The 26,762-nt window shown below is 46.8% G+C and overlaps 1 protein-coding gene across 1 annotated transcript in view; it reads right to left on the minus strand.

The window, feature by feature from the left end:
- Window positions 1–261: 261 nt before the first annotated feature.
- Window positions 262–26,762, minus strand: part of LOC119440788 (uncharacterized) — an 82,230-nt gene continuing 55,729 nt past the window's right edge. Inside the window, exons 3-6 of the mRNA XM_037705668.2 lie at window positions 12,192–12,247; window positions 11,695–11,777; window positions 10,648–10,878; window positions 262–3,387 (exon numbers count right to left, since the gene is read on the minus strand). Coding sequence (XP_037561596.1) covers window positions 3,002–3,387; window positions 10,648–10,878; window positions 11,695–11,777; window positions 12,192–12,247 — 756 coding nt within the window. The 3' untranslated portion in view covers window positions 262–3,001. The remainder of the gene's footprint in view (window positions 3,388–10,647; window positions 10,879–11,694; window positions 11,778–12,191; window positions 12,248–26,762) is intronic.

The raw sequence follows: 26,762 nt of genomic DNA on the forward strand, positions 1-26,762 counted from the left end.
CTGAAATGGAAATAGTACCACCATACAAATCACTTGGCACATATTTCTCTGAAACTATGACAGAGGACTACCATGTATATCACTTAGTTAATAAGCTGTCTAGAGCTATAGGTGTTATGGGTCGCCAGGGGAATCATCTCCCTACATTTATTATTATGCTTTCAAATAAGTCAAAGTGTTCTTCTTTAGTTCGATACGGAATTCTCGTCTGGGCAACAACTTCAATGGAAAACATGCATAAATTTACAGTATCGCAAAGAGATCACGTATTCTCAAGTCTTAGGGTAATGAAAATTGCATATTTATTCAGCTATAGGCGTTGTCGCTCATATAGAGAAGCAAGAATTAAAAACGATTATACGTTAACAAACTGTCATCTTCACAGACGCCTATCCCCGTTTACAACGTTTGTCAGCCTACGACCGCCATATGTTTAGGTTTTGTTTACCGACACAGTTGAACCAACTGCACAAAGAAAATGGTCTCGATGTATTTGTGCTGCCTTTATGAAAAAGATACGCGAAATATTTGTACAGTGGGCTCTGTTTCCGTGACAAGTTCATGTTTTGTTTTGTTTCATCTCTATTATACCAGTTTAAAAATGCTGTGTGCAATCTTTCCACGATCATTCGTTTCCGCAATCTGATTGTGGTTTTTGTGGTTTTCTGTATGGATTTTTTTTTGTTAGGAGCGTTGTGTGAAACCCGTGCTTTCGGTCAACAGCTACGAAGCTGCACTGTGTATGAGGTGGCCAGGTTCCCCTGCAGCTCTTTCGCCTGGTCATCCTCGCAACTTCGTTGCTGAACAAGTGCCATTCAATCTAATAACAGAATATTGGGAGGATACCCTACTCTGGTGCGGACACTAAACACGGCTAGGAATCGCTGCCTCCTTCAGTCTTTTCCACAAGTTGAGGAATGAAGATAAGCTTGCACAAATGTATTTACACCACGTCCTGCATGAATCACCGTGAGAACGTCGAAACTGGAAAACCTAAGGATCGCGCAATTGCTCAGGAGGCCTGGCTTATAATGAAGGTGAACGGCGGCACCAACAAACAGCTCTCTCGTGAGGCCATACCAAAGCATGCAAGATCAGCGCCCGCACTTCTTGTTGCACGTTTTCAATTAAAAAAAAACGGCTACGGGCAAACGGAGAACCTTCGCATACTCACTGGCCTGCTCAAAGGCGCATGAAAGACGCGAAAGCCAGAACGCTAAAAAAGCACACAAACGTAGAGCAATGCACCCACATCAAAAAGCATTCCGATATCTGTTTTGCCACAGTTGCTGCTGCGGCACAGACCATTCGATGTAGGCCGGAAAATACCATTAAATTACTTATTAGTTACGAGAGATTCACTAAAGCCGACTAAGCAAATTAGGAATCAGAAGAATGGTGCAGGTTTGTGTAAATACCACAAACTTTGTTTCGCATTGTCCGCTTTGGAAACAATGCATTGAGTTTCTTGGCATGCTGTTACCTTCGTTATGACGTCATGCAAGACATTTGGCTAGAGAGCAGTGAGAATTAGTCCACAGAACACTGCTGCAGTGGTCATTACCATCATGCTTTCATTCTTAACAGAACATAACACAAAGCACGAGGGGCGGACATAGGCGCTAGTATTTAGCTGTCCATGAATAAACTTGCTCAGGACAAGGGCTGCAATTTCTACATAATGTCCTTTAAGCTGAGAAATATGCTCAACTGCATGCCTCATACGAAATATTCATGGATCCCCGAATAGTAAGCAGTTTAGAGGTAACACTGGCACGTCAAAAGAGCTGGAGGAACAGGGAATGTCAGCATCCCTGTTCCTCCAGTACAGGGAATGTCAGCATCCAATTGTGCCCACCGCGCAGTCCGCAACCATGCTGAATAGCGCAGCTTGCCAGCCCAGTGAACGCCACACTACAATCAGAGCGTAAATTTAGCCAGTGCACGGCACCAGCACATGACAGTAGCTCGAAAACCTGCACGGCTTCCATGGCAGGCTTTGGCTGTGAAGCGAGTCGACTTGCGGTGTATGGCACCTTATGCGAGGTCATTTGATGGCTGTTAGGCTAAGAGCTACGGCAATGCCCCGGACGCTTTCGATGTTGTCAGGGATGAAACTCTGCTCAATCCACGGCAGTTAGTTGCCCGACGCAGTCGCTGCTCCTGAATTCATCACTGCTGTCATGGAAAACGCGTCATATTTGCCCATTCGAAGGCGTTCTCCAGCATGTCACCGCAACACCACGACAGGCATTCTGCCACCATGTTCTTACGCAGACAAATGGCAGAGCACGTCAGTGCTTCTATGACATGGCCTTCTAACATGCAGTCTGTCACCAAACCGAATCCATCACAGTCTTCCTAGAGCCATTTGACGGATAAACTTAAGGCACCACTACGTTGATATTAGATTGTGATGCCAACTGTGAGGCTTTAGTGCGGCACTGGTAAGCATATAGCGCAGCGGCCTCACAACGGACCTCACAGCCTTATCATAACTCCGTGACGCCTTAAGTGTGCACGCTTCTATGATTTGTAATCAGCGTGTATAGACATTTCTTTTGATAGAGCTCTTACTAGTCAATTCCAATTTCGAGCCATACACCACAAAACAGGTAGTCAAAAACTAGCCACCACTCACGTACCCGATAACATTGTCAAGCACAAAATATAACGGCCGAATTCTCTTGGATGACAGAAGCCACCTTGTGCAACAACGACCTGGGAAGGACTGGCCGAACAGGACGGAGGACAGGCACGCCTCATCGACCAATGGCTATAGACATTCTGCGCCCACGTTGGCGTGCCACGGTGTAAAGTGCGGCAGCAACCGCACGTAACTCAGAATGACGGCGGATCTGGCTCAGTGTCACGTAATATCGATTCCTGGCATTTGAGGGGAAAAAAAAAGAACCTGTCAGGATGCTACACGAATGACTTCCAGGGACAGGCGTCATCGCGTATGGCGTCATGTCACTGCCACGCCTCATACAAACTGGCCTTAGTCCATCTTGATGGTGGCGGGTGACGCGGGCTCTTGCTTCATCAAGCTCTTCTGGGAGAGGGCGAGCAGCGCGTTCAGGCTGTTCTCGGCATCGGCTGCCTCGTCCACGGCCGGCGGCGCTGCCAGGCCGTTGGGGTGGTGCAGGTCGAGTCCGTTGCTGCCTGGTCGGTCGTGGCCATTCTGCAGGGACGGGTGGGGCGGAGGAGCCCCCTGGACCATCCGGGACGTGCCCACGTAGTCGCCCCGGTCCAGCCTGGGAGGTCTTCCGCGCGGCCGTGGCGGTGGCGCTGGCGGCGAAGACAGGTCCGTGGCACAGTGGCTGTTGGTGGCACTCGATTCCTCAGACTTGATCTGCGACGCCAGCTCTTTGATGACACGGAGGCCTGCGAGCACGTAAACACCCGTTTGCCAATAAGTAAACCAGAACACAAATGGACAGCACGTGATTAGCTCCTGAAAAACTACAAGGAATCTGACGGAAGAAATTTGAACTTGGAGAGACTTGTCGCATCAATGGTCGCACGCCAAATTGTACCAATCGAATACTTTAGTCCCAGTATTGGACAATCTAGCTTTTCATCACACAAATAAAGACTGCGGGTGGCAATGGGCAAAGGAGGACATGTAGCACGCATCGCGCGCCGTTCAATTATACGCTGCAATTTCTCACACACGTGTTAACATTTCTGGCTCTGCCACCAAGCGCTCCGCAGCCGTAACCACCTCAAGGTCAGAAATCCACACTATAATATAAACGGCTCATTTCAGGTGGTGTTTGAGACCGTCAACTATTACATGCATTCTAATACATGAACTACGCAATTTCTGCTGCCTGTGTTTCTAATCGTTTTTTTTTCTTGCAAAAGCGCGCTTCGGCCGGTTAGAAGCCGCGCCCCAGCGCTGCTGTAATATGGCCCGGAGCCTTTATGGTACCAACCGGCCTGCTCCCGCTCGACATGCTGGCGGCGGCTGGGCGTCCGACACCGACAGTTTAACGGGGTCGCGGAAAATGGTGGGTTTGCTTGCATCCAAACTATCTTTGCCGCTGACCAAAAAAGAAAATTGAGTTCAAAAAACAGCAAACCTCCGCGCTAGACACCGGGGGTTCGCAGGCATCAGCACGAGTTCGAAGAACACTCCTGGGTCGCAAGCAGCATCGCGTACTGCTGTCCGCCATGCCACGCCTGGAGAAGCTCCTTATGACCGCTAAGCAATTGGAAGAACGCAGGTGGATGCGCGCTGAAGAAACGTCTTCACGTATCATAACTAATTACACCTCCATCGCAAGAAAGAATGCTAATCGTATTACCGTTACCAATAGTCTCCGAAAGAAGAGTGCGCTGCCAATTTATTGTCAATCCGCGTGTTGCAACGCGCTTAATAGATTTTTTGTAGGACTAGCCAAATTTTCCTGGTTACAATGTCCCACCAACTGGAGCAAAAACAAATAATACAAAATGCTCCATGAATACAGAAAAACGGCTAATGTGCCAAGGTAAAAAATCAAAATTATGAATTTAAGTCAACAAATATCATCTAGTACGAAAAGAAGCACTGAAAATTACACGTTCACAAATATTGTAAACGTTTTAAGACGAGTGACACATAGTTACCTTCTCTAGGTTTTGATGTTCAAGAATGCTCATTTTCCCACTCAGAATAAACGTGCAGGCTGAACACGAGCACTCATCATCAAAAGAGGTGAATGGACCGCTTTAGATTTTGGTATGTTTGACGGCTTCACAAATATAGGTCTTCCTTGAATATTTTCCTCTAAGAGCCACCCAAATCTCTTTGGGAAGACCGTTTCTGAGCTAACACAAACTGCACCTTTGCACAAACTTCTTCGACATTTGCTGGCACGGACGTCGAATGCATTAAACATCCGTCATTGCGCGGCAGGTATGTTTTCCGTTATGAATTACGCACAAGAATTCCTAAGTGATTTTGCACATCGCTATGACTCTATTCTTCACAGTGTATTTCTCTGTCTATCAGATATTCGAGCACAGGAGTGGATGCATCTCCTTGCCATCATCATCATCAGTCTATATTTATGTCTAGGGCAGGATGACGGCCTCTCCCTGCAACCTCCAATTACCCTAGTCTTGCGCTAGCTGATTCCAACTTGCACCTGACATTTCCTAACTTAATCAGCCCACCTAGTTTTCGGCCGTCCTCGACTGCGCTTCCCTTCTCTTGGTATCCATTCTGTAACTCCATCCTATCATTCTGTTATCCATCCTACGCATTACATGGCCTGCCCAGCTCCACTTTCTCCTCTTAATGTCAACTAGAATATCTGCTATCCCCGTTTGCTCTCTGATCCACATCGCTCTCTTCCTGTGTCTTAATGTTAGGCCTAAAATTTTTCATTCCATCGCTCTTTGTGCGGTCCTTAATTGTTCTCGAGCTTCTTTGCTAACCTCTAAGTTTCTGCACCATATGTTAGCACCGGTAGAATGCAATGTTTGTACACTTTTATTTTCAACGACAGTGGTAAGCTCCCAGTCATGATTTGGTAATGCCTGCCGCATGCACTCCAACCCAATTTGATTCTTCTGTAAATTTCTTTCTCATGATCAGGGTCCTCACTTCCACTCACTAGCACTCAATCGCACTCACCTCCACTCACACTCACTGGCACTCACTCGCACTCACCTCCACTCACTCGCACTCACCTCCACTCAGTGGCACTCACTCGCACTCACCTCCAATCATTCTCACCGTTACTCACTCGATCTCACCTCCACTCACTGGCACTCACTCGCACTCACCTCCACTCACACTCACTAGCCCTCACTTCCACTCACTAGCACTCAATCGCACTCACCTCCACTCACACTCACTGGCACTCACTCGCACTCACCTCCACTCACTCGCACTCACCTCCACTCAGTGGCACTCACTCGCACTCACCTCCAATCATTCTCGCCGTTACTCAATCGATCTCACCTCCACTCACTGGCACTCACTCGCACTCACCTCCACTCACACTCACTAGCCCTCACTTCCACTCACTAGCACTCAATCGCACTCACCTCCACTCACACTCACTGGCACTCATTCGCACTCACCTCCACTCACTCGCACTCACCTCCACTCAGTGGCACTCACTCGCACTCACCTCCAATCATTCTCACCGTTACTCACTCTATCTCACCTCCACTCACTGGCACTCACTCGCACTCACCTCCAATCATTCTCACCGTTACTCACTCGATCTCACCTCCACTCACTGGCACTCACTCGCACTCACCTCCAATCATTCTCACCGTTACTCACTCGATCTCACCTCCACTCACTGGCACTCACTCGCACTCACCTCCAATCATTCTCACCGTTACTCACTCCATCTCACCTCCACTCACTGGCACTCACTCGCACTCACCTCCACTCACACTCACTAGCCCTCACTTCCACTCACTAGCACTCAATCGCACTCACCTCCACTCACACTCACTGGCACTCACTCGCACTCACCTCCAATCATTCTCACCGTTACTCACTCGATCTCACCTCCACTCACTGGCACTCACTCGCACTCACCTCCAATCATTCTCACCGTTACTCACTCGATCTCACCTCCACTCACTGGCACTCACTCGCACTCACCTCCAATCATTCTCACCGTTACTCACTCGATCTCACCTCCACTCACTGGCACTCACTCGCACTCACCTCCACTCACACTCACTGGCACTCACTTCCACTCACTAGCACTCAATCGCACTCACCTCCACTCACACTCACTGGCACTCACTCGCACTCACCTCCACTCACTCGCACTCACCTCCACTCAGTGGCACTCACTCGCACTCACCTCCAATCATTCTCACCGTTACTCACTCGATCTCACCTCCACTCACTGGCACTCACTCGCACTCACCTCCACTCACACTCACTAGCCCTCACTTCCACTCACTAGCACTCAATCGCACTCACCTCCACTCACACTCACTGGCACTCACTCGCACTCACCTCCAGTCACTCGCACTCACCTCCACTCACTCGCACTCACATCCACTCACACTCACTGGCACTCACTCGCACTCACTTCCACTCACTCGCACTCACCTCCACTCACTCGCACTCACATCCACTCACACTCACTGGCACTCACTCGCACTCACCTCCACTCACTCTCACCGTTACTCATCATCATCATCATCATCATCCTATTTTATGTCCACTGCAGGACGAAGGCCTCTCCCTGCGATCTCCAATTACCCCTGTCTTGCGCTAGCGTATTCCAACTTGCGCCGGCAAATTTCCTAACTTCATCATCCCATCTGGTTTTCTGCCGACCTCGACTGCGCTTCCCTTCTCTTGGTATCCATTCTGTAACTCTAATGGTCCACCGGTTATCCATTCTACGCATAACATGGCCTGCCCAGCTCCATTTCTTCCGCTTAATGTCAACTAGAATATCGACTATCCCCATTTGTTCTCTGATCCACACCGCTCTCTTCCTGTCTCCTAACGTTAGTCCTAAGATTTTTCGTTCCATCGCTCTTTGTGCGGTCCTTAACTTGTTCTCGAGCTTCTTTGTTAACCTCCAAGTTTCTGCACCATATGTTAGCACCGGTAGAATGCAATGTTTGTACACTTTTATTTTCAACGACAGTGGTAAGCTCCCAGTCATGATTTGGTAATGCCTGCCGCATGCACTCCAACCCAATTTGATTCTTCTGTAAATTTCTTTCTCATGATCAGGGTCCCCTGTGAGTAACTGACTTATATAAACGTACCCCTTTACAGACTCTAGAGGCCGACTGGCGATCCTGAATTCTTGTTCTCTTGCCAGGCTATTGAACATATCGTTGTCTTCTGCATGTAATTCTTCAACCCCACTGTTCTCGGTTTCCAACACTTCATTAAATGAAAATAAGAGTTTATTGCTAACATATTACAGAGCTTAGATGAACCGCCAAAACAGGCCAAAAAATACCACCTAATGTAGATTGCGCAGCGCAATGTGCATTCAGCAGTCTTTCAAACCTAGTTTACACCATAGCGTTTTTTTTCTTCACGCGGCGCCTTTCTGTCTCAAACTCTCGCCTGCAGAGTAGCACGCTGCGGAAGAATCAAAATTTTTGTCATCGTTTTCTCTGGAATTGCTAGGCAATGTCACCGAGATGGTGAACAGCTCTCGAATACTCAACTAACTTTGACAATGGAAGCGTTTATTAGCGAGGTCACATTGCCAAGTGTGTTGCCATTAGCAATAGCGTCTGCCAAATCTACTGAGATTTAACCAAATGTGCTCTTGAAACAGAAAGGGGGCCACAAAAAGCATTTTCTGGCACTAAAAGCGAAAAAGGACATTTATTTACAGCAAGGACAGGAATGAGCATTTATAGAAACTGTAATATCAATGCTATAGCCGCTTCTTAACCGACAATTCGTGCTCATGCATGCTCTTAAGGGTGGGGCCCTGACGCACTAGGACAAATATTCATCAGCCAATATCCAGTCTTTACTCATAATTGAACTTCCTGTTTCGAGTTTGTGAAGCGAGAAAGTGTGCTAGTAGGTGGTTTTTCAGCTTACAATGAGGTGAGTGAAACGGAGTAAAACTAACGACACGATGGACACAGCAGACAATTAGTGCGACAATGAACCATCTACCAAGTGCTAGTTAGCAACTGGTACCGGGGTGGCGCACCTGAAGTTTTTCTTTCTTGACTCCGCACGTATTGTTACAATTGTTTCGTCGGCCCTTCCACTCCGTGAAGATGGTTAACCAGCGAAGTTGAAACGTGCGGCCCCGATGTTTAGCACTGGGTCAGTCCCAAGGGTTCATTAAAGTATTTCTCAATTATGAGGTTACACACAAGTTCGGCTGCGACGGAGAGAACGACGTCACTGATGATGTGCCGTCAGTCCGCCATTGTCACTGTCGTTCGATGTCTCGAGTTTGCTCAGCGGCGGGGTTAGCAGTATTCGCCCGCCATCGCCGCTTGCGATTCTTGGAAATTAAATTGCTTCAAAATTAAGTCTGCGCGTTACGATAAGACAATGAATGCCTCATACCCCCTTAAGCAATGCCTCATACCCCCGTAAACGCAGCCTACCCATTACGACGACAAAAGAGAAGTGATATTCTACGCTGGAACAAGTAGCGGCAACGCAGCCAGCTGTTGAAGCAGACGACGACGACGACGAACGCGGGAGCAGTGGCACGAGCGCGTGCTGAGAACGAGCACGAGCCAACGAGCCAGCTGCATCAGAAGACGACGTTCGAGCCAATGCTCTAACGCATATGAATTGTTGTACACGCCGGGTGGTCTACTACACAGACGCGATTCCCTGGAACCTAGCCCTTAACAGAGTCGCTGTAAAAAATTGCGGCAGGACCCATCTCACGATGACTGTCGACAATAATGCATTAGCACTGAATCAACATAGCGACCCAACGTATTGCAACCATCGAAACGAGGTGTGTAAGAGGCGTGTACTACAGCGGGACTCCTCTTTCGCGCTTTCCTACCTAGCGCCGCCGCGGATGCGTCGGTGCGTGCGAACGCTGAGAAACGCGCGATGCGGCAAGCGGGCTCTGTGCACGCTGCCGCCAAAAAGCGGCCACGGCAAGTAGCTGCGGCGATGGCCACGTGCTTCGCATTGTTCGAACGCACCTTATCTATCATGTGCTTTTGACACTTGTACTTTTCTTTATTGAAACGAACACCGGGGTGTCTTGCACGCGTAATTCCAATAGAGATGGGCACTTGTCGCTTCAATTCGTGAGATAGCTTTCTGTTTACTGTTCTGCCGACGGAGACGAAGAAATGCCGGGATCCGAGTCATATACAGCTTTGCTGTAAAAGCACGTATAACATATCTGAATAACTAAGCAGGCTAGGTGATTACTTGTCACCGCCCCGTTTCAAAGGAGATACGAAAAAAAAATCATCATCGTCATTATAAAGGCGCGAGAGAGGAGCTGGTCGCCGCATGACATATTTCTCAGCGTTTGCACGCACTAGCCTGCCATGAATTTCTTAGGTCACGCGCAGCTCCGGGGCTATGCCGCTAGGTGGCGCCCAGTGTTCTTAGGGAGGCGCGAGTGCAGCCTCATACATAACTGGCTTCGACGGTGGCGTGTCGCTGTATCGATTCAATGCCAATACAATATCGTCGACAGTCGTCGTGAGTAGGTTCTTGCCATTTTTTGTTATCATTAATTATATCACTTTTATTACTTTATTACTGTGCCATGATTCCGGATGTACCAGCTTAGAGAGAAATAGAGAAATCAGATAGCGCAGGCAAGGAGGGAGGTAAGAGAAACACATCATTTACTACCCTAAACAGGGTGCGTAAAGAACGGAAGATGAAAAGGAAGCGCATGTACATAAAAAAAGTTATCGAAAGAATAAAATGCGAAGCTGATGACATTGGCTGCATCCACTGAATACGCACCATGTGACGCGACTACCAACATTATGCGCTACGTAACATGCACACGGAACACAGTAACAACACTACCTTAATCATTCCCGTGTACGGAAAATAGAAAAAAAAAACATTCTTTGACCAACAGGAAATGCGCAATGTTAATAAAGAGGCCGCACCGTTGGAATAGAGTGGCCCACTTTTTTCTTCTCTAACCACATCCTAAAGACCGAATAGGCGCGTACCTTCGTCCATAAGCGTCTCCTGTACAAGCTGCTTGGTAATTTGCGCCGAGGTCTTCTTAACGCTGGCCATCTTCATGTTGAAAACGTCTGCAGCGCTCGGCGGAGGCTGCTGCTGGTGCTGCTGAGAGGAAGCTAGGTTGCTCGACTGGTTCGAGTCTTGAGACGGTGAGTCATGTGCGTCATGACTCAGTGTCGGCGACGAGTTGTTGCTGTATGCCGAGAACTGCGAATCTGCGTACAACCAGGGCGCACAATATCAGTAAATCGGCACAGCTACGACAAAACAGCAACAGGAGGCGAACGTGTTCGATACATTCATGCGCAAGCAGCCTGCAGCAAGAAAGTAAAAACAATAAACATTCACTTTAACCATCCCAACGACATCCTTCGACAGAACTTTTGTGGTATGATGTCATGTCCACCATGTTTATCATATCTACACGCCAATAGCCGGGCAAGTCATCTTGCTCGAACTATCCGATAAAGGAAAAATGGCCGTTGTATTGCACGTTCTTTTTTCCATGTTTGGAAATTCGTCACAGCTGCTGTCACCAGGGGATAAAATAAAATAAGCAAGTACTTTCGCTAGCCTGCTTTGACATACTGATCGCGCCACTCCGAAGTCTATATTCGTGAACCTTGTCGGTCTGAGCACCGCAAGCAACTCCGCGCTCCAATGAGACAGGTCGGGAATTCCGCATGCTCCTTCCGACTCCGCTACATCTCTCATCCGATAATAACCTCGCTCTCCCTAATTACGCCCTAATTCAAGGCATTAAGCATAAATTCGACCACCCCATTTGTCAGAGCTGCGGTACACACGCGCTACAAATGCCCACGCGCCCTTTCCTCAATTGCGCGCATCCATCCAGCTGAGCCGCACCGGAAGATCTGCGCCAGGCGACCGTGACACCCGTCGGCTGCGTCGGAGTCGTCATGTATTTCCTGGCTTCTTTATCTCGGGTGTACTGCAGAAGCCAGCGTTGGTGTTTAGACCAGGCTTTTGTCAGCATCGCCACGCTACAGCAGGAGCGCAGGTCAACTCACCAGTGTCATCGGTGTCCGCTTTGTCTTGTTCTGAACAGGAGGACAATCGGCCGTACTGGGCTTTGGCGGCGCTGCTACAGTACCTGCCGGGAAAAAAAGCATTGAATGGGTTGAGGAAAGTATCAAATGGATTATGCTGTTTTATGAGCGACATTTTGTTCGTGCATGTTAATCCAGGTGTGCTGAGAGCTCGTCGTCTACGTACTTGCAAGTACGAGACACTCGGTAAAAGTGTCGTGGTAGGCAAAATAAAAAGCATTGGGGTTTATTGCATCTAAACTGCTTATGCTTCTGCTCGCGCATAACACACGCATTCTGTAACACACCGAACGCACTTGTGCGCCCATTCCGAGTGAAGAACTGTCCTGCCCACTCGCTACCCACAGCGCTGTGGGCGCCATGAGGCCAGTCAGACATGCATTGCACGCTCAACTTGACGGTCATTATTTTCTTCGTGTAGTTACTGTCTATTATATTAAAGAGTCGGGTTTTGTTACGTATGCGCTGATCGGTTCACAAAGCCAGCCGCCAGCTTCATCGGCAACCCGCCAAACTGCACATTTGTGCAGTGTGGCGAGGTGGGCAGTTTGCAACCGACGAGAGAAGCTTTTTTTTTTTTTGTTCTGCTTCGACAGCATCGATGAAAGAGAGTGTTACACAAGCAGACATGATTTATATATCCTTGCGCGTCATGATGTAAAACTCGTTATATGTATCACCCATGGGCCGCGTAGCATAACCATTATTCGTATATGGCCACCTGGAATGCTTCCAACCATATCGAACTTATTCCGGTTATCAATAAAGGGCGAAGTTCTTTTTTATCGTTTTATCTTTATTCACTCTTCCTTTAGCAATGTCATCGGAAAGCGGTTGCTCAACTACCTAAACAACTACAACTGTATTTACTGTGAGATGCTGTATACTGACTAATATAGCCAGTATTTAGATTTAGTTTTATCTATATTATATATATATATATATATATATATATATACTGCTTATTTTTATTGTAACTACTTTCCTGCTTTTTTCAATGTCAATCTGCGGTAAACTAACCTCTGGTCACCACGTATTAAACTAATTCAAAGGTCTAGCTTTTTCTCTCTCTCCCCCATCACTGCTTGGAGGCCATTACTATTATTATTATTATTATTATTATTATTATTATTATTATTATTATTATTATCCATGACTTCACTAGGCCAAGATTCACGTCAGTTAAGGTTTTACGCCGAAGCATGTCCTAAATCATGCCCCGCTCACTGTGCGGATTACGCCAGATATTCTTTGGCGGGCTTTAGGACGAGCTCAATGTTCTCACAATAAAAGGAAGCATCTGACACCCTTACACGTCACATCATCTTCATCAAAGGTGTCTCTAGCCTGGCTTTTTACTTGGCGGGCATTTGCTGGACAGCAAACAAAATGCGCGTACACAAAGCTGTCTTCATATAATAAAAACAATCAAGTTGCGCATCATTCATTCCCTCTAGAGCGCAGCGCTCGGGCGCCCGTTCCTGCGCTGAGCGGGCATCGCAACCGAGCACAGCGAAATCATCAGGTGCATGAGTGGTGAGCGATCTCATCTGCGCTGACGTCAAAACTTCTAAACAAATGTCGCAGTTTCGCCCTAAGGGCGAAGCAATGAATGCGATAGCAACACAGCAATGTCATACGAAGTAAGGTGAGCGGCTTTTGGTAGCAATATGAATTGTAGTAAACATGAGCTGATTAAGTAAGCAGGTGTGCTGCGGCGTAAGTAGACCGACATGAAGAGAGACTCGATGACCACGAGAAGGCGCGTGTGAAACGGTGGTGTTGATGAGAAGCGCTTCACGTGGGCAGCGCGTGCGAAGGGACACACCTGTAGCGCTGCACTGCCGATCCGGGCAGCATTGCATGTGTAGCGTGCGTTGGAAAATGTGGCCGGACTATTACTAACTGATTGAACAAGCGTGGTGTGAGCGCGCACAAACAAACATGAATAGATCACACTGAATGACTGCAGACAACGACTGTCAAAACGCTGGCAGCAAGCGCATATATACGCCGCAGCAGCGGGCGAAGGTACGTGCGGTCTATCGCTTCAACGGAAACTGAGCGGCGAATGCACGGCGCATAAAGGTCAGAGCCATGTGGAGATAAGCGACGGTGCGAGCGAGCGACGAGCGCGGTTGTTGGCATAGTAGAAGTGCGCCCCCCCCCCCCCCCCCCCCCCGCTCCCTCTGGCGCTGGCTTCCCGCTTCCTTGCTTACGCGCGGGAGATTGAGTACGTTCGCTCTCCGTGATAGCGCGCGTCCCCGCAAGCTTCCGCTCGGGCATACGGCACGCGGCGAAGATTTTATCTATAGGGAACCTCACGGCGACAGCGACGGCGACGACAACGGTGACGCCGATGGCAGAAATCCGGTTGAAGTGTCCATATAATTGATATCGCAATAAAATAATTACGGGAACACATCACTGTCACTGACATCAGAAGTGCGGTGAACGAGAACGAAATGTCAACAAGCACTGCTGCTGAGCAATGAGCCCTCGATGACGTCCCCAGGGTCAGATAATATATGCATGCATAAACGAAGCAGCTGACGCACCTTTATTTCAAGCTGCGACACGAAATAGACATTTATGACCTCCAAATAAATCACTATTTTCTACAGGAGATTTATTGATTCTGGGGTTTTACGTGCCAAAACCAGTTCTGATTATGAGGCACGCCGTAGTGGAGGGCTCCGGATCAATTTTGAACACCTGGGGTTCTTTAACGTGCACTACAACGCAAGCACACGGGCGTTTTTGCATTTCGCCTCCATCGAAATGCGGCCGCCGTGGCCGGGATTCGATCCCGCGATCTCGTGCTCAGCAGCGCAGCGCCTTAGCTGACTGAGCCACCCCGGCGGGTATTTTCTACAGGAGAGCACCTGCCGATAAAATTGTAAAAGCTCCTCTACTTCCTTGCATGCTCGAACCAGTGTGCGCACAAACGAAACCAGCGCAGTTTCCAGCACGCACCAGCGAACTCCACCGAGAGTGCGTTTACGACACATACCAGTGCGCCCCAACGTCATAGCAGTGAAACCAGCCTCTCGTCCACTATGACTTATCCAGCCATCTCGCTGGTCAATCACAGCGCAGCGGCCACCGCAGTGCGATCCAGAGTGAATCGATCCACAATGGAAGACGCTGGTTTTTGCAATAGGGACCTCTTTATCAAAACCAGAAATTCTTTCCTCTCACTGACTCATATTTTTTTTTTGTAATGCATCTCACTGTATCATCAGTTGGCATCTGCTTTTTATATCATACGCATCCAGTGCTTAAAGTCCAGTGCTTAGAAGGCCGGGCTAGGGGGAAGCCCGGCCCTCCCTCGATAGGTCAACTGTAGCACTGCGGCGCCCATTCGACAAGCGCTGGAGGCATATATATTACCAGAAGTACCTTGTGCGGCGCAATTCTATCTCTCCAATTTTTCGATCGAATCGCGATTAATCGGTTGATGCGGCATGAGTAAGAACAGGAAAGCAGGTATTGTCGTACTGGTGCATGCATTTCGTCGAGGCGCCACACATGACGGTCACCACCCATGTTCGACGAAGATTCTTGCACAGCCGACTCTATCATGAGCCACCTGAGCGTGAAGCTACCTGCTCGTGAATTAGTAAAAGATCACATGGGTCCCTTTTGCTAGGCTACCAGTTACTTTTCATTCGTTTACTTCTGAATTTTGAGTGCTGTGCTACACCAAAGACGCCTCATTTTGTAGGTAAGTAGGTGTGCAACCATAAAATATATTGTTGTAGTGCCTGAGGTTGTCAATGAATATATTGTTATGTGATGCAGCTAGACTTATTTGCTTTGAGTTCACATACCTTCACCCCTTTGCCTCCCGAATTATTTTTGAAAAAACGTTTCAAACTGCGATTTTTTTGTAAGTGCTTGATTGAAAAGCCACATTAAATAAATGCCAGAAGTACACTCAGAATAATATATTTATGTGGAGAACACCCATACGATTTTGTTAATTTCAGAGAGAGTTGGCGTCACCACACAGCCTGAAGTTGGCTTTTTCAGCGCCAACAAATTAAACAACAAGTGAGCGTCCCAAGCACAACTTGTCAGTTCACGGATAACCACATTTAGTCATGTAGGAAGTACGGCACACATCAAATCCAATTTCACTAGCAGTGCCATTCCACACTCTTGAAAACGCGTATGTGTTTCCTTCTTTTTATGCGTTTCTTTGTGCGCAGTATCACTATCGCTTTTCACCCCAAGTTTTTCCTTCTTCAGAGTCTGAGGCCCCGATTGCCTCGACAGTTTACAGGCGGAGAGCTGCCGTCATATGTTCCATCCAAGGATCCTATTTCACCATCAGAATGGTGCATTAGGACGGTCGATTCGGTCCTCCCAGAAGACATCCGAGTCAGAGAAACCATCCGAACGGCAGGTCACTTTCCGGAGCAGTGAGAAGGACGGAAGCGAAGCACGAAAAGAAGTTTTGGCGACGTTCGAATGAACGCGGCCGTCAAAGAATACAAGAACCGGGATTTTACGGACGCTTCGGCCGGACACCGACCTCCGGCCAAAACGTCAGTAATATCCCAGTATTTCTACCAGGCTGTAATAAGCTGTTTCACCGCCGGATCCTGTGATGCTGATTTAATGCTGCGCTGCACTGATACGGTGATTTAAGAATATGCCACGTAGCTGGACAAGGTAACCCCATAATTGCCGTCGCTTGGAGATACTCAGATTATTTTTTGCATCCCGCACAATTAGTTCTAATTATTTATCAACCTCTGAAATATTATAATGAGACGAAAAGTGTCAAAGAGAAAATTATAGAGGAACATGAAAAACTCCCGACACGGCTTTCCGTTGCTCAATACGTGCTACATAAAAACGTTTTTTCGAGCGTGAAAAAACCCGCGAATGCAGTCCAAATTGCCGCGCGACTGGCCGCTCCAGGCACTTTGCGTGTATTCGCGGGCTTCTTTCACGGTCGGAAAAACACGTTAATCTAATGAAAAGATATGAAGCGGCATTTTTAAATGTGTATACTTGGGCTATTCCACTCTCCGTCATTGCAGGCTTGTGCCCATTCCGAGCCATTCCTCGAGAATGTGTCGATGAGACACAAAAAGCTACACACATGCGTCTTGCTTCTCTGTCCTGCCCTACATAGGCATCGCCCTAGTCCTGCTGATATTCCTACGTCGCACCCTGTGCATCAGAGAGATTCGCTGTTTTCATTTTCAACATACATAGCTTCTGAGCATGTACTGCCTAAACATAATCATTGACTTACATTAAAGTTGTCATCTGTGCGATGCATAAACATAAGCATTGCAAGAGACACGAGGTTGCCTACGATGTGTAAACAAACGCAATTGTAAACTTCGGCATCAGTTGTGCGTCATTTATTTCGCAGCTTTTTCTTTATTCTTTATTCAAGAATTACCCCGCATTGCCCGAAGGCGTTATAGCAGGGGGGTTGCAGGAGGGAAAAAAAACTAATCTTCATTCGTACAGTACACTTGCTCTTCACAAAGCTGATTCCACTGCACAATAGTTTTGACAAAAAAGGAATCCGCAAGCAAGTTCGTCCTGGCATCGTACTCGCGGATTTTAAGAGGATGGTGATTAGGCCTAGAAACACAATGTGGTTGTATCAAGTGGCTTTCACTGCTAATTCCAGTCTTATTATTAAATATGAGGTGTAAAAACTTTAGTCTCAACTTTTTCCGCCGAGAGGAAAGCCGTTCCCAATTCAATTCGTGTTTCATTTGAGTACAGCTTTCTCTCCGCCCATAGCTGCTCGGTTTTGAATTCTTTCCAGTTTATCAATCAAGTTTTTTTGTGCGGGGTCCCAGACGGCGCAGGCGTATTCTAAAACCGGTCTCACACATGTTAAGTAAGCAGTTTTCTTTAGGTTTGACTGTGAACATTTCAAGTTCCTCTGCATAAAATTGAGTGCCCTACTAGCTTTTACAATGACGTCATCCACATGAGCAGACCATGAGCAGTCAGAAGATAACGTGACACCTACATACTTGTATGTAGGTTCGTTTTTTATGAGGGTATTATTTATCTGGTAAAGACTTACAATCCGTTTCTTGTTTCTTGTAAAACATACATGAACGCACTTTTTTAAATTCAAATTCATCTTCAACGTGGAACACCAAGTATTAATACATTCTAAGTCTAATTGTAACATGGCAGCATCTTCTTCACTCTTAATTTTCCTATAAACAACACAATCGTCGGCAAACAACCGTATACACGAAGAGATACCAACAGAAATATCATTTATATAAAGTAAAAACCAAAGTGGCCCTAAGACTGAGCCCCGTGGGACTCCTGACGTCACATCAGCGTAGGCCGCGCTTTTACCGTTCAAAACAACACATTTTCAACGCTGATACATAATTTTCAATCTATGCGAGCACACTTGAGGTAATATTTAACATTTTAAGTTTAGTAAGTAGAAGTGGATGTGACACTGTCGAATGCCTTGCGAAAGTCTAAAAAGACACAATCTATTTGCCCTCCATCGTCAACACCGAATGCCAATTCATGGTAAAACTCAATTGAGTTGTGCAAGATAGACCTTTCCGAAACCCGTGTTCTTCTTTGGTTAGCATATTATTATTTGTTATATGACGCATTATCTCGGTATATAAAATATGCTCAATGATTTTGCACGAGATAGATGTTAGTGAGATAGGCCTGTAATTCGCGACATCTCTTTTCCAACCCCTTTTATGAATAGGTACAACTTGAGCGGTTTTCCAATCATGATTGCTAATGATTGCCTCCGGATGTGCATTGGATCGGCATGCATGCATTTTGAATATTGTCAAAAATAAATGCGTTACACTTTAGAAATGTCTAGTCTTTAATGTAACCATAACTTAACCGAGAGGTAACAACCAGACCTAAAGACTCAGACGTACGAATCTAAACGATTAAGATGTAACCATAGAGAACCAAGCTAACAATAAGATTCCCCGTACCTCTCGCTAGGCACACCCAGGCATAACTGAGTTAAGCCACAGCCCATTTTTTTTTTTTTTACACGCTGACACGACCATCTGAGACTGCGGCCTTAGCAGTTTCGCTGTAAAAATATCTGTGAGAATGTTCCTCTGAAAATTGTAATTTTTATTGTGGTTCAGGTAGGCCAGTCAATCGATCGATCAAATGATTTTATTTCCAACATAAGAGTTGGGGGTCACCCCAGGCTAAAGCCGGCCAAACGCAGCTTGAAGGTGCCTGGGGACCCATACACAAGCCAGCATACACACAAAAAAAATTATAGGTAACATGCACAAAAATAAACAGCATAAACAACGAACAAAAATGTTCAAAGAAGTATAGAAAAATTCATGACATAAAATGCTGATAAACACACATTTAACACGCGTGGTTGTTACTAGAAGTAACAAACGTAATAATGAGAGATCACATAGTTACATCAAAGTGATACTCTTCAAGGACGACAAATAATATTGATGATAATAAATAAAAAAATTGTCCATGTTGCAGTTTGAGTTCGGCACACGCTTCTGCACAACCTTATTCATTTGGTAGTGGCATTTGTTTTGGATGGCATTTGTTTTGGATGACCGCTACTTGAACTTAATTTCATCGTCGTGTCAATGGAAGAGAATCTGTTTATGTGGCATAAAAATTATCTGCTTTATTTATACGCATAGTTTTTGAACGTATTGTGTAGTAGTTAAGTGAATAAGCCTTTTTCTGTATGTGTACTACTTTATCTACCTTTGTCATTCTTTTCTATATTATACCTGTACAATGTTCTTATGGGCAAGAGGTAAGTGATGTTGTGTGCGGAGAGTGGTCAACGGTATAAACGCGTCTTCATATGAATTAACGCAATGCTTACAGGCCATTGCGTTGTAATATAATGTGCTGTCCCCATGCGTATCCCTTAGACTTCCCTAAAGAAACCACATGGAAATGACATAATCTGTAAACTCCTCCGGGTGTTCATATAATATAATAGTTAGAGAAAGGCAAGAAATTGGTCGCACGAAACCGTAAGTAACCTGTTCCTACTTTCACAATGCGGCGCAATACTACCGCGATCTGACGCCAAAATAAAATTTCAAAACAAATGCGCGCTCTCACGCGACAACAGGAAGGGGCACAGCGCCATTCATCTCAGGCGATCAAAAGGCGCGCAGGAGGGAGAAACACCGTAGCGAACTTTCTATCGTTCAGAGGTGAACCGTCAGCGAGGAGGCAGTGATTGGCAGCGCGGATGGCACGTGACAAGCTGCTCGTTCTTGCCCTCACACACCAGCAAGCAGCTCGTCCGCACTGCTGCTCCGGTTTTTTTTTTTTTTTTTCTCGGCGCCCTGTTCACGCTTTTCAAAAGTGCGTGGCGCAGCGTGATCTTGACGAGCCAGGATGATAATTTTTTGCGGTCCTCCAATTTACATGCTCGATAGCGATTACGGGCGTACTGACCCCACCCACCTTTTCTTTCAGTCCAGGTGTTCTTTAACCCTTCGATATCAATTGGAGCCCCGCCAGTTTCTCTAAGCGTGGCGGATACTCTTGTTCCCAAAATCCAGACTTTATTTTGAATTTTAATGCCGTCCTCCTACCACTGTGATTGCTACGCAGAGGTGATCGCCATCGTGCAAAGCTTTTTGCGCATAACGAATAGTCAGCATCCAGATTGCTCTGCTAACTTAACATACCGTTAAGGAGGACGCGTCCAAGTCAGGCAAACCAAAGGATACGAAGGCTGCACTTCATATTTGTCCTCTCGCACGCGCTGTTTCTCTATTTAAGTACGCGTATGACGTAATAGTTCAGCGGAAACCCGCTAGGTGGAGTGAAGTAATTAAACGGAAAATGAGACATCCACCCAAATGTAGCAATTGCTACAAAGGAAACCCATACGGGTTCCTCGAAAGAAAGCTTCGCAGTTGAAGAAAAATTCGTCCTATCTGAGCTAACCAGGCGGCTAGCAGATAGGAGGAATCCGCAAGGTTCCTCTACCATCCTCCCCTCTACCATCTGGTTAGCTCAGATGGTAGAGCGGCTGCCCCGGAAAGGCGGTGGTCCCGGGTACCAGGACGAATTTTTCTTCAACTGCGAGGCTTGCTTTCGAGGAACCCGTATGGGTTTCCTTTGTAGCAAATGCTACATTTGGGTGTCTCATTTTCGGTTTAATTAAGTACGCGTACTAACCTGCCCACGCTAACAGTCCTTTAAGCAATATACGCCACTTTTACGTCATATTTGCCTGTTCCCGACAGCATCCGTGCTTGCGTGTCCTAATCCTCCCCTATAGCTCGAAAAAAAAAAAAAAAAAAAAAAAACGCCTTTACCCATGCCTCACTAACTTGCGCATATTACGACGGTTGGCGCATAGCTGTCAATTTTGACACATGTACTTGTTTATCTTTCACCGGTGACCACTTTTTTTCGGCTAACAAATGTTAAATGTTATCGCTCAGCGCAGGACGTTCCTGCATGCAACGGAAGCTTCTCGAACGTTATCGATGCTCCTATCCGTCGTCTGTGGTCACCGACGCTTACGTAGTCTGATTGTATGAGCGACGCGAACTTTCTGGAAGGCACGCGGGCACCAGGGAATACTCTGGAACCTTCGAAGAATCATGTATAAAAGCCGACGCGTTTCGGCGCTCATCAGTTTTTCGACGACCGACGATTGCGCTCGCCGCTCTTGTTGTAGAGTTTCTTTCCTTGGCACAGGATCGCCAAATAAAGAATCAGCTTCGTCACTCGCAGTTTTACGGCTGTTTTCTTCAACGTCACTGCTGTGTGACAATATTTATGGTCATTGGAAAAACGAGGAAACGGACATGTTCGCTTTCTTCTTAAAGTTAGCTTTTGTGCCACAAACATAGATTGCTCATTATTACCGGCAACCACACCTCGTTTTCTCTACTTAACTACTCGAGGCATGCAATCCCATGAGGAATGTCATTGGGCTATTTATACCCCATCTGGGAATGGCGCACTATATGTTTGCCGTCGTGTGCGATCTGCCCGCACTGACGAACTTTGCAAGACGTTTGTTCATGCGCTTGATGACTTAGTCTTATCGTAGGATGTTATCTTAATTTGATCGTCCTTTCGCACTAGCGCCGGGTGTTACCTGTCGTAACTACGCTGCTAACGCTGATCCTGTACACTGCCGTCCGACCGAATTTCACACATCCAACGTACACTTGTACAATGCACTGTCGATAAGGCGTCATCGAACATCCCTGCTGTTCTTGCCAAGAGAAGGGCGGTAGCCGGCGCTTTTGCGTCGACTACAGTCACCTGCGTAACATCACGCCTCAGTTGACCTTCCAGTACACCTGGGCTACTTATGCAGAGCCGAGTACTGCTCGCGCATAGTTGTTATTTTCGGGCACCTGACATGGGCCGTGAGAATTAAGGCTCCTTTTATAACACCTTTAAATTCACTACCGTGCCGCGTATGTAATGCCTTGGTACAGTTAGAACCGATTACGTATCAACTCCCTATTTTACAGTTATAAGGGTTACCTAACGTGCTCAAGACGATGTAATAGTGCCACTTCGAACGTCATGAAAAGCCATCACCGCTCACTAACATTTCCTGTCCCGTTTCTTGCACACCCGTCTGCGGCCTTGAATTTCACCCGGTATGCCAGCGGCCATGAAACAGGCATTGTTCTCTTTCAATCGCAGCGCAGTACGCAACTTCATAAGCCAGCCACGCTCTAAGAACCCGGGAAAGGATTTTTTTCCACTACTGAAAACCATTATGTGGCATTACGAGCAGAAAACAGCGCTAAACGACAGGACGAAGAGAAGGACACAGACCACATCGCTGACTAACAACCAAGTGTTTTTATTGTTTCAGTCAGCATATATGTAGTCCACCGCTATCGCAAAGAACAGAAAAACCAAAAGAAAAGTAATTGCGCAGGGCCAATAAATTGCAATCAACGAGAAAGGAAAGCTATCTCCTTCGGGAGGAGTGAAATCGAGGAGAGGCGTCGTCACTATATTATGGATATCAAAGGCTTCAGAAATAAGACGTGCGCGTTCATTGTAGTGTTTTTACAAGCAGGTCAAATCTTTAAAAGACGGCCTGCAGCCACATGCATTGCAATGCAATGGCAATTGACTATCTATAGCTTGTTTGTTAACCTTGCTCGAGTGTTAGCGCATGCGGTCATTGACGCTTGCATGAAAGAGTAATTTTGCAAACTACACCGGTCACAAGAGTCAACAAACCGCTGCCTGCACTTCTTTTAGAACTAATTTTTTGCTCTCGGTCACCCGATTGACTTGTTGGCACAGCCTATGTAACTTGTTTCACGGGGCGAACAAATTAATGCCTGCCCTGCTGACAAGCTTTTTGAGATTACGCGCGACGTGGTGCACATATGGGATAATAGTAACTATTTGGTGCGAATTATTCTTAGATTGAGCGGCTGCCGAGTGCTTACCTTTAAGGCCTGCTGCGAGGCTTTCGGCGATGCTAGGAAAAAGCGTTAATGGGAAACCGGCGAGCTTCAGCCGTGCTATACTTGCAATTCGAAGCACGCATCTGATTGGTGGTCACAAGAGCTCGTAAGAGCCGCCTTCATACCACGCTTTACGCTGTTTGAGTGCCCTGAGGAAAAAGAGAGAAGGCTCTTACGGAGACCATATGAGCACCAAGTCTGAAAACCGGTGTTCCAGGACACGTTTAAATCAGGTGTCGAGCATCTGACCTTGTCACAGGAGCGGAGCACTTGGGCCTCGTTGTTCTGTACAAATATAGCCGTTTGAGAAAAGACATGTATTGTCTGTTCTGTTGACCATCTCGTTTTAGAGTGTCCCGCATCCGTTGAACAGCGCGCATTGTTAATTAAGGAATATAGACTTATTGGGCAGCAATATGCGACCCTTGACGATTGCCCATTTCCAAAGGGGTGCGCTTCCCGATGGGGCCAGGCCAATCGAGCTCTGCTAACTTTTGTGAAGGACACTGACTTAGCCTCCCGTTTATAGACATTATTTCTATTTTGTTTTGTTTTGTCTGTCTCCGTCATTTCTTTATTTCCTCTTTTCTTTCCTCCTATTTTCATATCTTCTACTCCCTCCTCCTAAAACAATAGGCAGGCGTTTTGCCCCCTTCGGTGGTAGTTGTCAGCTTGCTCCCTCCCTATTTCCTTCGTGTCCTTGTGTTATATGTGTACAAATCAAATAATAGTAATAAAATAATCGTGACCGTGATGCCGTATGACACCAACATTTGCATCGTTTCCGCTTTGCAGGACATTCGCACTGAACTTGATTACTTTGTAAAGGTCAGAGCAGAATTGTTGCGGACAAAAGGAGGCCGAGACAGTAAAGACGCTACTGTGTCCGTTGTCAACAAATACTCCTAGATAACGTGCACGGACTGCCTAAAAGTGTTTTTAGAGGTCAGTGTCATTGGGGCGAAATAATAGCACAAGAAATAAATGCGACTTTTGCTTGGCGAAAATAACAGTCACTCCATGTATGTGGCTTCCATACAGGGTGGCGTTCCTTTTTTCTCTCTTTTATTGGGCTAGCAATTAGATGGACACCCTAGGCGAATTCCTACCGAGTCGTCGTCGACGCCTTGAAGCTCCGTATAAAGGGCGAGTGAAAGCGTCCGAGGGAAGCCGACAATCGCGGCCCATGTGTCGACAGCTGGCGAGAGACTTCTCGGGCGCGCACCGCGTGAGCAGACCTGCGTCGGCGCTCCACGGTGCTGGGCGTCCATGTCGGGAAAGAGCGTACCGGAGTGCGGGAACGGCTTTTCTAGGCGCGCTCCTCCTCTCCTGCCAGATGTCGCGCGGTGATTGGACGCTCAAGCGGCGGCGCGGCGAGCGGAATCCTTTCACTTGTGCAGGTGTGGCGCCCTTTCCTGCGCTGCGCCGGTATCAACCGGGCGTGTCAGAAGCGATCTTAATTATTTCGATTATTTCATGAGTATTCCTGTATTTCATATTATTCTGAACCTAGTTAGTTTAATTTTACACAGTCTTGCGCTGGGATTGGCATATTTTGGCCCTGTTTTGCGCTTGTGTTTTCTGAACGTGACGACATGACACATTAGACGCCGACACCCCGGGCCCCTAAAGTTCTTCGCACTTTAAACATTTCTTCTTTATGTACTTGGGCGATAGATTCTTCTAAAAATGTCATACTAACAAGCCCAAACAGAGGACGGTCACGCGCAGAGGCATGGAGGCTTAAGTCGGGAAGCATAGGAAAGGCTGAGGACACACAAACTCGCATCGCAGAATAGAGAGAGAGAGAAATAACATTTCTCAGTACGAAATCAACTAAAGCCCCAGTCCGATAGATTCTTCTAAAAATGTCATACTAACAAGCCCAAACAGACGACGGTCACGCGCAGAGGCATGGAGGCTTAAGTCGGGAAGCATAGGAAAGGCTGAGGACACACAAACTCGCATCGCAGAATAGAGAGAGAGAAATAACATTTCTCAGTACGAAATCAACTAAAGCCCCAGTCCGATAGATTCTTCTAAAAATGTCATACTAACAAGCCCAAACAGACGACGGTCACGCGAAGAGGCATGGAGGCTTAAGTCGGGAAGCATAGGAAAGGCTGAGGACACACAAACTCGCATCGCAGAATAGAGAGAGAGAGAAATAACATTTCTCAGTACGAAATCAACTAAAGCCCCAGTCCGATAGATTCTTCTAAAAATGTCATACTAACAAGCCCAAACAGACGACGGTCACGCGAAGAGGCATGGAGGCTTAAGTCGGGAAGCATAGGAAAGGCTGAGGACACACAAACTCGCATCGCAGAATAGAGAGAGAGAAATAACATTTCTCAGTACGAAATCAACTAAAGCCCCAGTCCGATAGATTCTTCTAAAAATGTCATACTAACAAGCCCAAACAGAACGACGGTCACGCGCAGAGGCATGGAGGCTTAAGTCGGGAAGCATAGGAAAGGCTGAGGACACACAAACTCGCATCGCAGAATAGAGAGAGAGAGAAATAACATTTCTCAGTACGAAATCAACTAAAGCCCCAGTCCGATAGATTCTTCTAAAAATGTCATACTAACAAGCCCAAACAGACGACGGTCACGCGCAGAGGCATGGAGGCTTAAGTCGGGAAGCATAGGAAAGGCTGAGGACACACAAACTCGCATCGCAGAATAGAGAGAGAGAAATAACATTTCTCAGTACGAAATCAACTGAAGCCCCAGTCCGATAGATTCTTCTAAAAATGTCATACTAACAAGCCCAAACAGACGACGGTCACGCGCAGAGGCATGGAGCTTAAGTCGGGAAGCATAGGAAAAGGCTGAGGACACACAAACTCGCATCGCAGAATAGAGAGAGAGAAATAACATTTCTCAGTACGAAATGAACTAAAGCCCCAGTCCGATAGATTCTTCTAAAAATGTCATACTAACAAGCCCAAACAGACGACGGTCACGCGCAGAGGCATGGAGGCTTAAGTCGGGAAGCATAGGAAAGGCTGAGGACACACAAACTCGCATCGCAGAATAGAGAGAGAGAAATAACATTTCTCAGTACGAAATCAACTAAAGCCCCAGTCCGATAGATTCTTCTAAAAATGTCATACTAACAAGCCCAAACAGACGACGGTCACGCGAAGAGGCATGGAGGCTTAAGTCGGGAAGCATAGGAAAGGCTGAGGACACACAAACTCGCATCGCAGAATAGAGAGAGAGAAATAACATTTCTCAGTACGAAATCAACTAAAGCCCCAGTCCGATAGATTCTTCTAAAAATGTCATACTAACAAGCCCAAACAGACGACGGTCACGCGAAGAGGCATGGAGGCTTAAGTCGGGAAGCATAGGAAAGGCTGAGGACACACAAACTCGCATCGCAGAATAGAGAGAGAGAGAAATAACATTTCTTAGTACGAAATCAACTAAAGCCCCAGTCCGATAGATTCTTCTAAAAATGTCATACTAACAAGCCCAAACAGACGACGGTCACGCGAAGAGGCATGGAGGCTTAAGTCGGGAAGCATAGGAAAGGCTGAGGACA

This window comes from Dermacentor silvarum, chromosome 1 (assembly GCF_013339745.2).
Source record: "Dermacentor silvarum isolate Dsil-2018 chromosome 1, BIME_Dsil_1.4, whole genome shotgun sequence".
In the NCBI taxonomy this organism is placed as follows: Eukaryota; Metazoa; Arthropoda; class Arachnida; order Ixodida; family Ixodidae; genus Dermacentor; species Dermacentor silvarum.